This window comes from Pseudomassariella vexata (assembly GCF_002105095.1).
Source record: "Pseudomassariella vexata strain CBS 129021 chromosome Unknown BCR38scaffold_3, whole genome shotgun sequence".
Lineage (NCBI taxonomy): Eukaryota > Fungi > Ascomycota > Sordariomycetes > Amphisphaeriales > Pseudomassariaceae > Pseudomassariella > Pseudomassariella vexata.
The window spans coordinates 402,684-416,750 of record NW_024467958.1 but is presented as its reverse complement, the minus strand read 5'-3'; the positions used below and the strand labels follow the sequence as shown (position 1 = coordinate 416,750).

General features: G+C 51.7%; 3 protein-coding genes across 3 annotated transcripts; all 3 read left to right on the top strand.

Moving 5' to 3' along the window:
• Positions 1 to 211: 211 nt before the first annotated feature.
• Positions 212 to 4,457, top strand: BCR38DRAFT_481769 (P-loop containing nucleoside triphosphate hydrolase protein; the record flags this gene model as incomplete). Its single annotated transcript, XM_040863407.1, has 3 exons — positions 212 to 1,166; positions 1,226 to 2,010; positions 2,061 to 4,457. 3 exons carry the CDS (start codon positions 212 to 214, stop codon positions 4,455 to 4,457), a joined length of 4,137 nt encoding a protein of 1,378 aa, XP_040718574.1.
• Positions 4,458 to 5,343: 886 nt separating this feature from the next.
• BCR38DRAFT_406228 (DJ-1/PfpI family protein) lies at positions 5,344 to 6,105 on the top strand (the record flags this gene model as incomplete). Its single annotated transcript, XM_040858024.1, has 2 exons — positions 5,344 to 5,421; positions 5,491 to 6,105. 2 exons carry the CDS (start codon positions 5,344 to 5,346, stop codon positions 6,103 to 6,105), a joined length of 693 nt encoding a protein of 230 aa, XP_040718573.1.
• Positions 6,106 to 7,972: 1,867 nt separating this feature from the next.
• Positions 7,973 to 9,497, top strand: BCR38DRAFT_471884 (uncharacterized protein). The gene is made up of 4 exons (XM_040862883.1): positions 7,973 to 8,323; positions 8,557 to 8,855; positions 8,926 to 9,043; positions 9,104 to 9,497. The coding sequence occupies exons 1-4, from the start codon at positions 8,114 to 8,116 to the stop codon at positions 9,236 to 9,238; spliced, it is 762 nt and encodes a 253-aa protein (XP_040718572.1). The 5' UTR covers positions 7,973 to 8,113; the 3' UTR covers positions 9,239 to 9,497.
• The last annotated feature ends 4,570 nt before the right edge of the window (positions 9,498 to 14,067 follow it).

The following is a 14,067-nucleotide window of genomic DNA, read 5'->3' as shown; positions in this document are numbered from 1 at the left end:
CCGAGAACAAATTCGCTCGCTCATGAATAGCTGTATTTCATACTGACTCACGATCATCCTGATAGCACGTCATCACCCTGAGGCAGTGCTTCGAGTTCATCTCATCAACCCCCCTCCCTCCCCTCGGTGCTCTATGGAAACCGTAGAACCTATTCTTAATCCGGAGAGGCACGCCGAGCAGGAATATACCGAAACGCCAGCGACCTCCGCCATGGACAAGCCCGAGCATGCGAGTTCGGTGTCGAAGTCCATGGATCACGCCGGGCGGCAAGAGCCTGAGCGCCGTCTTTCTCTATCCGCTGCGGGCCGTATCTCGTTGGATGATGTCGAGCCTGTGGATGTGCAGCTTCGAGACTTAGCAGTCACTGTTGATACCTCGCCATCCATCCTCGATCCCGTAACCTATCCGGAAATATTCCGTAACTCGGTCGGGAAGGGTGAGAATGGACCGACGAGCAAGTCGCTGCTTCGTTCCGTCAACGCATCGCTGCCGTCTAGTACGTTGACGGCAATCCTGGGGGGTTCAGGATCAGGAAAGACCACCCTCCTCAACACCATCGCGGAACGCATCTTCAGCACGCGGCTTTCTCAGACGGGAACGGCTACCTTCAATGGCTTTGAAGGGGTGCACTCCATTCGGCATGCCTATGTCATGCAACAAGACATCTTGCTCCCGACCCTGACGGTGAGGGAGACGCTGAGATACTCGGCCAATCTGCGCTTGCCTCCGCCCACCACAGAGGAAGAGCGCATGCGAATCGTCGAAGAGGTTATTCTGGAATTGGGGTTGAAGGACTGCGCGGACACGAGGATCGGAAACAGCCAGCATCGAGGGTGCAGCGGTGGAGAGAAGCGACGGACAACGATCGGGGTGCAACTACTTGCCAACCCCTCGGTTCTGTTTCTCGACGAGCCTACGACCGGACTTGACGCAGCTAGCGCATACCAAGTCGTTAGGACGCTCAAGGCTTTGGCCAATAAGGGGCGAACTATCATCTTTACCGTTCATCAACCCCGATCTGAGATCTGGGATCTGTTTGACAACCTCATCCTTTTGTCCAAGGGGAGCCCCGTCTACTCGGGCCAGTTGAAGGACTGTATGCCTTGGTTTGCGGAGATGGGCTTCGAACTTCCACCTTTCGTTAATCCGGCTGAGTTCTTTGTTGGTAAGTCAAAATCAAGTTTTACCTACCTCCGAGACGTATCTGTACTCACAGAGTCGCAGATCACGCTGCTGTCGACAACCGCACGCCGGAGCTCGAGGCCGAAACCACTGAACGGGTGAACAGACTGAAGGCCGCGTGGGATGAGAAAGCAAGCCGGGTATTTGAGCCCCTACGGATCGGCTCCACTGCCAATTCGCAGGCGCCGAAGAAACCAAAGCAGGAGCAACATGCGGGTTTCTTCCGCCAGTTACGGGTTCTGACCGACCGGACGCTGAAGGTTACCTTTCGAGACCCCATGGGAATGGCCGGGTCAATATTTGAAGCCATCCTTATGGCACTCATCACAGGCTACATATTCTACGCCCTGCCTCGCGACCAGTCCGGCATTAGATCAAGACAAGCAGCGTTGTACACATCCGTCGGTCTGCAAGGCTACCTGTTCCTCATGTTTGAAACTTACCGTCTGACCATCGACATCCCTACTTTCGACCGCGAGCACAGCGAGGGGTGCGTCACACCCATGCCCTTCATATTGTCGCGTCGCATAGCTCGACTTTTCACCGAGGACGTACCGGTCCCGTTCCTTTACAGCGTCATCTACTATTTCATGGTCGGGTTTGATCCATATGTGGGGAAGTTCTTTACGTTTTTCTCTATCGTTCTTCTCAATCACTACATTGCCGTCACGCTCGCCATGACTGCCGTTGCTGCTGTGAGGCATTTCCCAGGGGCTAGTCTCATTGGTAATCTTGCATACACCCTGCAATCGATGGCATGTGGCTTCTTTGTGCAGAGCAACACGATCCCGGTTTACGTACGATGGCTCAAGTATTGCACCTACACGGTAAGCTACTTCCTACGATCGAGCCAAACGACGATGCTAAACGGGAACAGTACTACGCTTTCGGGGCTCTATGTGGTAATGAATTTGAAGGCAGCTTCTATGATTGTCCCCTGGAAGGAGGCGAGTCGAATCCGGCTTGCGTCTCGTACACCGGTGCATACATCATGAAAAACCTGGGATTTCCCAAGGATTGGACCATGAAGCCCATTTTGGCCATGGTTGGATTCGTGATTCTGTTCTGGGTTCTGTCTTGGGTCGGACTGGCTTTTTTGAAAGTCGAGGTGACCATCGCACGCGCCAGAAACTCCGATACCGACTTGTCGGCCGGTAAGGAAAAGATGACGGCCCGGTCTATTCATGAGGTTCGGACAATCGACGTTGGCCTGGACAAGTTCGCACTTGCTCTTGATAAGAGGTCGACTATGGGTCGAAAGCTGCCGACCAAGACGATTCTGAATCCCGTGACGGCCACATTCCACGCTGGGCAGCTCAACATCATCATGGGACCATCTGGGTCTGGGAAAACCAGCCTGCTCAACGCTATGGCTCTTCGCCTCAAGAATTCCCTCGGCACTCAATACCGTCCAGCTGGAAAGTTGACTTTCAACGGTGCCGTACCATCCGACTCCGTCATCCGATCGGTTGTGTCTTACGTTTGTCAGGATGATGATGCTCTGCTACCATCCCTCACAGTCCGAGAGACTCTTCGGTTCGCCGCAGGACTTCGGCTACCGTCCTGGATGAGCAAACAACAGAAATACGAACGCGCTGAGGAGGTGTTGCTGAATATGGGTCTTAAGGACTGCGCAGACAACCTGGTAGGGAGTGATCTGGTCAAGGGCATTTCCGGTGGCGAGAAGCGGCGTGTCAGTATCGCTGTTCAAATCCTAACGGACCCGCGTGTGCTTCTCCTCGACGAACCAACTTCCGGTTTAGACGCATTCACCGCCAGCAGTATTCTGGAAGTCCTCCATGGCTTGGCCAAGGAGGGCCGCACCTTGATCCTGACGATCCACCAGGCGCGATCCGATATCTTCAAGCACTTCGGAATTGTTCTGCTCCTTGCCAGGGGTGGCTCACCAGCTTACGCAGGCAAGGCGAAGGACATGATACGTTACTTTGGGGGTCTTGGATATCCCTGTCCGCATCATGTGAATCCGGCTGACCACGCGTTGGACCTCATTACTGTCGACCTTCAAGAAGAGCAGAGGGAAGCGGAGAGTCGTGAAAAGGTGGAACGACTGGTTCGGTGTTGGGCAGACACCGCGGAACAGTCGCCTGCCGAGGTCTCTCAGGCTACGGCACGGCTGTCTAACATCGATGAGACTGAGGAGCTGAAAAATGAGAAGACCACCAGAAGAGTTGCCGATGTCGAGGGAGCAACCGATTCTTCTGCAGCACCTGAACAGAGTAGTGCTGGACACGCTGTCCAGAGCGAGAAAACAAATCCCGAGGGTGGAGTCTTGCAAACCTCACCACCAGCAGCCCCCATCACCCGAACATCATTCAACAAAAAAACCCTGGCAACCCCCGCCGAACTAGGCGCCATGGTGCACAAACGCGCCTCTTTCTTAATCGCCGTCCCTATCCTCCTTCACCGTGCCATCATCAACTTCCGCCGGCAACCCCCGCTCCTCCTAGCCCGGACCATGCAAGTCGTCGGCTTGGGCGTAATCCTCACCCTCTTCTTCGCGCCCCTCCACAACGACTATCCCAGCATCCAGAACCGTGTCGGCTTCGTGCAAGAGATGGGCGCATTCTACTTCGTCGGCATGCTCCAGAACGTCGCCGTATATCCCGCCGAACGCGAGGTCTTCTACCGCGAGGACGACGATGTTGTGTACAGCGCTGAGGCCTTCCTTGCTACGTACACCATGCTTGAAGTGCCCTTTGAGATCATCACCTGCCTTGTCTTTGGCGTGCTGGCTGATCTCGCGGTCGGGTTCCCCCGGACGGTGGAAATGTACTTCATCTGCGCTTTCAGCTGCTTCGGAATCGTCTCCTGTGGCGAGAGTCTGGGCATTATGTTCAATACGGTATTCAATCACACGGGGTTTGCGGTGAATATCATCAGCATCCTCCTCAGCGTGGCGCAGATCATGGCCGGGGTCATGAGTATCGATATGCCCCAGCTATTCAAGGCGTTTAATTATCTCAGTCCTGCAAAGTATGCGACGGCTGCGTTCGCGCACTATACTTTGACGGGGATAAGGTTTACGTGTGATAGGGAGCAGAGCCTGCCGAATGGAGAGTGTATCATTGCGACGGGGGAGCAAGTGTTGGATCTGTACAAGTTGGATGTGAATGGGAAGGTGAATATTGCCGCACTGGCGGCGACGGTAGTGGTCTATCGGTTGGTTGCTTGGGGGCTGTTGAGGGCGGTTAGGACGAAGTGGAAGGGAATTGGGAGGAGGAAGGAGGTGGGATCTGGAACTGGTGAGATGTAGCACTATCGGTTGTTTAAAATCTAAGACTACGTGCATGTAGCTTTGGCATTGATCCCAAGCTGTTTACAGCATTCCGACATACATAGGACATGGGACCAGGAAGCGAGTGGCACAACAAATAGCACACGCAGGTGAAGCATGGTACTGCACTATAATACTGTCGGATTCCGAAAATTGGGGGTTGTATTGGTACTACTACAAGTTACGTAGGGGGCCAATCTGCGCCTGCGTGCCTTGAACCCCTCCACACATTAAGCCACAGCTTCCACAAGTATCGAGTAAACTCACACTATCTACTTTTGGTTTGTCTTTGGCTTCAATCATCTGCTGGCCATGTTTGTTTACCAAGTTGCTCCTTTCGCTGAGACTGCTCATCGGCGTTATCGTACTATCGCCGTCTGCAGGTCCCATATACATGCCTTACCAAGCTTCGGCTTTGTAATCCAATCCATCACAATAGTGGAGGTTCTCGTATTATCCCATTAAAACCGAAAACAGTGGTACCCTGATGGGTAGGCCGAGGATGTAACCCCAGTCAAAATCACTTCCATGGGCGTAGTTGGGGATCGGTGACGTCAAGGAAGCGGAGAACTGACAATTCCAACACTATAGTACTGACTCGCGTGGCGGGGCAAGCTCCCAGGAACATACAGAAGTTCTAGTTCCGACAACGGCAACTCCGACAGTGCCTCGTTCGATTTTCTTCTTTATTGACAGAAAGTATACCTTTTATTAGATTTTTCATAGGAAGGTTAAGTCTCCCGTTGCCAATTGAGTTGCATGTTCGGACATATTCAATACCATTAGTCTGTCTACCCAACGATCAAGACTACTACCAAACCCGAATACCTCACCACCCATCAAATCAACCTCCGAATCAATCATCATGGCTCCCAAAGTCCTCGTTGTCCTCACTTCGTGTGGTCAAATGACCACGGCTGACAAGCTCACAGGCTGGTACCTGGTTAGTTTCCACTTTGTCCCTCCCACTTCGCGTAAATCATCTCGTCACTAACACTCCTCACCCCCACAGCCCGAACTAGCCCACCCCTACGACGTCCTCTCCCCCAAAACCGAAATTGTGATGGCCTCCCCCAAAGGCGGCATCGCCCCCGTTGACATGGGCTCCGTCGAAGCCTTCAAATCGGACCCCTCATCGTCCTCCTTCTTCGCGAACCAAAAGTCCGTCTGGGAGACCACAAAGCCCATCTCCTCCTTCCTGGGACGCGCGTCCGAATTCGCCGCCCTCTTTTACCCGGGCGGCCACGGGCCCATGTTCGACCTCGCCACCGACACCGACTCTATCCAACTCATTAACGAGTTCGTCGCTGCGGAAAAGCCCGTCGCGGCGGTGTGTCATGGACCCGCGGTTTTCACGAACGTGGTGCTGCCCAGTGGGAAACATCTGTTGGCGGATAAGGAGGTCACGGGGTTTTCAAATGCGGAGGAGGATATGGCGCAGATGACGGAGTTCATGCCGTTCTTGCTCGAGACGAAGATCAAGGACGTGGGCGGCAAGTACGTCAAGGCTGATGAGGCGTGGGGAGAGAAGGTGGTGGTTGTGGATGGGGGAAAGTTGATCACCGGGCAGAACCCAGCGAGTGCTAAGGGGACTGGGGAGGCAATCCTGAAGGCGATTGGACTGTAGGATACTAAGGATAAAATATTTTAATTTAACGAAATGATACCAATGACTGTTGCGACTGAATTTTGAACTTGTGTTTGACGGTGGCGCCATTTGATATGACCGAGGGAAAATACAATCAGCTACTCACAATGCGAACTAGGTCAGCAGAGCTTACGTCCGGTCGAGTTGAGAGGCTGGCATTATGCTCCGAATATGTCTCAGGGGTTCTTCCAAGGACTTTAAAGTTGGAAATGTAATAGGTTTTATAGGGGGGGCACCTTGTTGGATTTCGGAGACTGTATATCAAGAAGCAGAGAAGAGCGGCCTGGCCATCTACAAGAAGAAGGGGGTGACGGCCCCTGACCTTCAACAAGTGCCACGCACGAGAAGGTATAATAGCCTCAAATAGAGCTGGCAAGGCTACTCCCAAGTCGAGATGTGCTACTTACATATCTCGTGAACGGTTGGAGGCCTAAATAGCAATGCGGTTGTAAATTCACCTGACTAGTAAATTTGGTCAGAACTACCGCGTACTCAATGGTCATGGGTCAGCGAGGATGCGCATCCAGACTGGTTTAGTGTTGCTGCGCAACTCGATTATTTATTCACGTTGGCGGACGATGAGACGTTGGACCTCCAGGCCATGGCACCGAACTACCAGCCTTGGAAGGACGTATGGCCACTTGCCGCACGTTATGGGTCAATGTGGCCACCACCCATCATACCACACAAGTCCTGCCCAGGGGACAGGCATCGTTCATTTCTATCTATATAAGGCCCTTATGCCGCTGTTTAATTCTTGCAGGACTCTCCAGAGCGCAAGACCATTTGCCTTCCAGTCCATTATGTGACAGGATACAGCGTGTCGCTTCTTGTGGTCCCAACAGGATTTGCTGAAGGACTTGTAGAGCACCCGTAAGATAGACCAATCTGCAAAAGAGCTGGATTTAGATTTGTAGCATGTGGATGCTAGACACACAGCCCAACTATCCTATTTCGAAGAGATTGCAGGGAGGCTTTTCGTCCCGATTTTTACATTGATTTAGCACGTCTCGGTGGACTCATAGGACTAAATGGGCATCAGGCTATGAGGCTTTGGCCTTTAAAATTTGGCTTTACAGCATTCAAGACAATTACAATCGATAACTCTGTTACACATAATATCCTTTACTATTTGCCTAGATTGGAGTAGGCAGAAGCGATTGAAACTTGGCAAAAGTTTACCTCGGTTTACTATCCTGGGATGATAACTGTGTTGCTAATGGTTCGAGTCAGATGTGATTTAATTGACCCGAAATGCCACCACGTAAGGATGTTTCACGTCTGACAGATGCAGATTCAGTACTTACGTTACCTGAGACATAACTAGCTGTTTGTAGGGGTTTGTATATGTACACTGAGGCCAAGTTGCAGCATCTATGAATTCACCTCCATGCCGAGGGAATCGGTCTTCTGTTGACGACTCTGGAAGGATGTCGTTTTGATCACTATGCCTGCTGTACGCGTTGTGTTGCGCAGGTCGGCCTTGAGAGGCTCTATAAGGTGCTCTTTCATTCAGAAGGAAAGAGGGAAGGGTCTGGGCCACTATCCACACTAACATTTGTACTGCTTTCGATCCAGGGTATGATTGATTGATTGATTGAAATTTAACGTCTCATCACGTGAGACGTGCCGGGCGTAGTGCCGGCATGGTCTATGCTAGTCGAATCTATGTTACAGGGGACTGTCTTCATCTAACATTCCTGTTCAGTGCGATGGGAATCCAGGGTATGACTGTGGCGCTCAATCCCACATATGCAAATAAAATACCTTTGAATCACGTGATGGTATAGCAAAGATTTAAGCGTGGGATCTCCAGCATGAGTCAATAGTATCCCGCCAACAGCATGCTAACATGACCGCCTCTGTATACTACACGTACGATAGGATTGTATATATATGAGAAATTCCTACTTGATTTCCCTTCTGCTTTACTTCCAGCCACCTTTTCCTTATTGGTAATTGCCGCATTATCATACCTATTAACACCATGGCCGACATGGTGAGTGGAGATGTATCCAACACCGCCGAAAGCCAGAAGATGGCATCAGTCTCGGTCATTCTCATTCCGTGGGATCCTGAGTCACAAGAACATGCAGAGCGTATGGCACAGCAGAGGATTGCATGCGGCTGGAAGCAAGATCAGATTGAGAATTGGAAGGATCAACAGAGAGAGGGTCTTATAGGGCTGCATTGGATTGTAAGTTTGATAATTAACCGAGGAACCGTTTGTACTACATATACATGGATTTCCCCCTTTTCCAGTATTCTCTGGACTGGTTTTATGAAGACCCCGTACGATGGGGTTTAGAAGGTCCTGTCAGGCCTATACAAAGGTCTATACAATAAGTCAGATAGCTTTGAAGCAAAGCCACGCCATGAGTCCTTTCATTGTACTACTCCTTATTGAAACGACAACCTGACTTACACCAGGTTCTCCCGCCTTCAGACCCCAATACGACTTCACGTCTCGAGAGGCACATCTTCGCCTTCCCTGACGAAGCAACCCCGCTGCATAACACCTGCAAGAGAGTCCTGTCCCGCTCCCATACTCCTGACCCCGCAATCTCAACCTTTATCCCCATCGGTCATATCTCACTCGACTCCTGGAGTCCATACGACAGCCTACAGACGTCACCTTCCAACGGCGTGTACAGTCTCACGACATTCTACGTATCCAAAGCACTGCAGTATGGTGGCATAGGAGGAGCCGCAATGACCGCATGTGAGACGTAAGCTACATCCTACCGTTCCGCATTGCATGATCCGTGTGACATGGAATGAGCACTAAGCCCAACACAGCATGGCAGCCAGAGACTTCGGGGCCAAGGCCATCACACTGGATACTCTGGCGAACGAGGAGTATCGGCCCGACAATCCGCGACGGGCTGCTATGGGGCTGGAGCAAACCAGGCCCAGGGTTAGTATTCTGCCTACTTGAGGACCCTTTGAATGCCTCCGTGGCACTGACCAGATTTAGGTTACGCCTCAAGACTGGTACCAGCGTCGGGGATATATTATATATTTGAAGAAGGAGGATGGCTTCTTTGACACGGATCCGACGGGCAAAATTTGGGGGGCCACGCTTGTTTGCCTGAAGAAGGAGCTAGTGTAAAAGTGCACGGGCGATGAGGTTTGGAATAGCTGTGACTGTGGAGCGGCTCAAGACGCGAAATGGTACAGCACGGCAATTTTAAAGGTGAATTGGTGATATAATGCCAACGAACTGTGAGAATCATCTTCACCTTCACGACACAGCGGTCTCCTTGCAATACATCAATAGATGGAAGGCACGAGCACAGGTCGGCTTGGAACTGCGTGTGATGCAATGTCGAGAAAATATTGACACTCTCTGGTCAGGTAGTGTTTGCAGCTTGTAAATGATCCAACTGCCGCCTGGCATATTATCTAAAACGTTATGTTGATACCATGTTGCAGGATTGACATAACTCACCTAGCCAGCCGGCCCTGGGAGATGCAGTACACCAATTTGAACACACTCCCACGCAGCACAGCGAACCAGGATGGACAACCTATCTACCAAGTCCCACTACAACGGGCATTGTCTCAAGGGGGAACTTCGGTGCAACATCAATCAGAAGGCTACCTTAGCGTAGCAGCCCTGCCTCACTATTACCCGTCCTGAGAATATCCCCCTGCTAGAGATACAACTTGGACTCCCGCATACATTGACCACCTTTCTCAAATACAGAATCGATATCACGCAATGTCAAACATGCGATAATTGCAAAGCCAGTGATATCCTCCGTCTGGTCCGGATCACCATCTTCCAAGCATTCCTGAGCCCAGACAGGGCTCAACATGGGCATCTGCGAGATCGAGAACTAGCCGGGATTCCCTGCGGATCAGATCGACTGCAGATTTAAACACGCGCTGCATGAGCAAGGGAGAAAAGACAGAGGATATCTACGCAATTTAGCAAGGTTTACCACCTGGAAAAAGCAAAGGTGAGTTAATCGGCATTGTTCCCAAACCCGAGAAAAAGCAAGCAAGCAAGCACACAGCCAAAACCCCCACCCATCTCTGCAAAGTCCCTGCAAGTATCCTCAGGTCCTTCCATTATTACGTCCCCCTCCTCCGTCGATACCGAAGTACCCAATACACCTCAGCACTGTGAACCAACCGCGGCCAGGCCAAGGGTGTCTTCTGCTACCGGCAACCCCGCATTGGTGGGCGTAGATCACATGCATATGTGCTATGTGTGTGGTATCCTCGACCAATAAGCACAAGTATGCGGTGCTACAGAATCGGGCCCCAAGACACCCGCCAAGATCAACAAGCAACCCCCGTGGCCCGCTGAAGAAAAACTACCTGTTGTGTTTCGTGAGATTTTGGGGGGTCGGAGGGAGGGCGGAGGGGAGGCAAAGGTTTTCATCATTCACGCGTCATTGTAAGAAGGAGGGGACCGTGCGTATTGGCGATAATTGGATGGCTATAGGACCGGATGGGGCAAAATATGAGAAGTTTTTCGTTTCGTTCATTTGATGAATGATGGCTTCGTGATATGATATGAGTCGTGTACAAGTGCTGACTGTGATGAATCATGGGGTGGGGTGGCCGTTATAGGGACGGACTAACCAGATTGTGCTGTCAGATGTCGTCGTGGGTTGGGCATTGCAGGTACTTGCAACGGGAATATCAGTTGTCATCCTATAGTCGTAATGACTGCATGTAAGCTCGGAAGTTAATTGCAGATCCATGCAGCGTTCTACCGATTTGTCTTTGATCGGTTGTGATTTGCTTCTTCCTCAACGTCTACTCGTAGAAAAGAACTGGGCATACGCCGGAGGGTCCTGGCAGATTGATAGTATAGACCGCGACGCTACTGCCATTCGCTTGCTATAGAGACATTACAGGTATTGCTGGTCACGTAACCAGTAGGCTCAAGCATTTTCCTCTGTCTTTTCCTTTTCCTTTTCTCTAACACGGGAACACTCCTCTCGCTGAGCACAGTCTCATACTTCCGTCTTGCCTTGCTCTATAGATGTGCTGGAAAACCTTTCACCCTCCCCGCGCTAATACGACCAAGCTATAATCGTGGATTCGGCACCAATATAACTGGAAATAAATGGAACCACCTTTCTGCACTCGCCGGACTCACTCCACACAACAGTACCTACCTACCTACCTACCTACATCGACAAGTCAGGCCATAGAATCCAGTAGCGCTAGACTCTGCACCGAGGCGCCTGTTCCAAACCATGCGGTCCAGACCCAACGAAACAACAAAGCCGAGGTGTAGGTACCCCTAGGACTCTGCTGTCTCTTTTCCCATGTACCTTATGGTCTCTCGAAGTCGCTGAAAGAAGAACCCAAGATCTTACGTATGAGGTGCGGATAACATGTGCACTAACTGACAGTAAGTTCAGGCTATGCCGCCGATGTCTCGTTATCAGAAGTCTGATAACCCCGAGCCAAGTCCTTGGGATTCGCCCCGAGGCAGGATGAGATGAGTCGACGCGTCTGGTTCACCAACGCAAACCTTATGCAAGAGGCTGGAAGTGCAGCTGGGAGACTCAGCAGACTACAGGGAAACTTTGCCCAGCTTTTGACAGTGGACTCGGACGTGTTCGAGTCCGTGACGGGCTTGTGGTGGAAGTGGTGTTCGGAGATTGAGTTTGTCAGAATCTCAAGATTGAATTCTGATAGTCGCACCAAGAAAACAGGGAAATGCCTGCCTGCCACTGCACCCAACGACGCGCACGGTCAAAGCCGCCGTTTTCGGAAAAGGGCTCTCGGGACCCTCTTTCGGCACACTGACAGACTGTATATTCAGTTGGAGTAGTGTAAGAGGGCGTCCAGGCCGAAGCATCCGAGACGTTTCCCGAAGCGGTGAGGTGGACTCAAAGGAACAACCTTGTACTAGATGATCGTATCTAGCGGCACTCTTGCTCAACCAACATCAACGGACCACCCGGTGACGGACGGTCATCCCATCTCCAGGTGAAACTACAGTTAAGCCAGTGGCCGTGATGCTCAGACTGCGGAAGCACGCGTAGAGTATCACTTGCGAGGTGCCACTTCGGGGAATTCAACAGTCGCCAGGAGTTGCGAATTCGCCAGATTGCGAGACCGATCCGACCAGACCAAGCTGCTGCCCAGCGGACAACCGAGCTCTGACATGTGTTGCGATCTTGACGACTTACGAAGCGCTGCCGGGTGTTACCTAGTTCAATAAGCAAGGGGATGCCACCCTTCACGGGAGATCTACGGCAGTGCAACGCGAGTCATGTCCTTTGCCGGCCGGCAACACCTTGCTGGAGAGCCTTATCTCGGCCTCATCTCCAACATGGGTAATGCGTGGTGGTGGTTGCTTATCCCGGCACCAAGATAGTCGTTAGTGAGGTCGGGCGTCAGGATGACATGACGCTTTTGAAACTCGGTGAGCTGTTGGCCTCGATAAGTTCGGCCAGCATCACCAGGCATTCATTCCACGCCTCTTCATTTTCGGCCGACGAAACTTGCGTCCTGCCGCCAGACTATATTTCCTCATTCACATGAAGATGAGATCCGGCAGACGGTTTGAGTTATGCAAATAACTTTGGGACCGGTCACGATGGAACTCTCGACCCAATGATAATCCAGATAACTCTGCTTCAGCAACGCCGGCGAACGAGGCTAGAATTCTTTTGGATTCGACGGTCTTGGCATAGCGGATAGCGGTAGCCGGCTGAAGGGAGCTGTCAAAAACGAAGAGGCTGGCAGCCGTTCAACGTCGTTGGGAAAGAGCCCGTCTAAATCCACAGCGGGAACTCTAAGCAACTGACGAGCTTATTATTACAGAGGCCGCTTTTGTGTCGGGAACGTCCCAATCTGTAAATTCGAGCAGCGCATCATCCTGACGAGACCAAGGATCTAGTAAAGATGACGTGCATAATTATAGCAGGTTAGATTGAGTTACCCAAAGGCTTCCCTGCCTTCGAACGAGCTCGGTTGTGGTTTTCTTGAGGCGGGCATCCCTTGCCTCTGCCACCGCCTACAATTCAGACTTTCTCTAGACCACACGGCTGGCTAGCGTGTCCGAGAACTTGGAAAGGCGCACCTCACGTTGACTTTGCCATGCCCGTGGTCTTGGGTCGCGCCTTCCAAAGAACAGATGGAGGCAGGCTAGGGAGAAGCCGGATGCGGCCGTTCACGTCGCGTGCGAGTCGTTATCGTCCTCGCATGCCAGACGGTAATTGCAACCTAATTCTTGCGGTGAGACCGACTGGTTACGACGATAGATGCCGCAGACGTGCTGTCGGCTTGTGCAGGAGGAGGAAGAGTCTGAACCAGATTTCAGTTGAGGGGGGTGGGATGGACGTTCGGACGCATTATCGGGCAGAAAGCCGAATCAATTGTTAAGAGATTGATTAGATCGAAGCTAAAGATCGATATGTAGTGGATCCTAACTGCAGCATCAGCGCAAGTGTTGGCCACTGGCTCTTTGCCTCGCCTGTTTTGATACAGAGACATGTCCCAACATGCAGAAATGGCCGATCCACGGTGGCCGGGAAGAAATACACCCGAAAAACCGGAGGGTCGTTTCGAAAGTTTCAAAATGTCGCGCTTGCGTTGGAGTAAGTTTGAGGCCATCGTGACATGTCCAACGGTGTGGAAAAAGGACGAGCCCGCCCTAACCTCGGAAACGTGCCCAGCTGTCAAGCACATTGTACCACCATGTACCGCCCACCCCACTACAAGACATTTTTTTAGCTAGCCTCATGGATCGTTGCAGAAACCCATTTTGTCCGCGCCCCACGATTGCGTTATATGAACGACAAGGATCAGCCGTTGGGCCCGTGAGCGAGCGGGTTCTTTCTCAAGCAGTTGGTAAAAACCACGCGCATGGCATGGGGGTGGCTGCAACAGTTGAGGTGAGGTGGGGGCAACGGACAGCGGATGGGGATAAAGGCACGCACCGTACTGATTGATTGTCAGGGT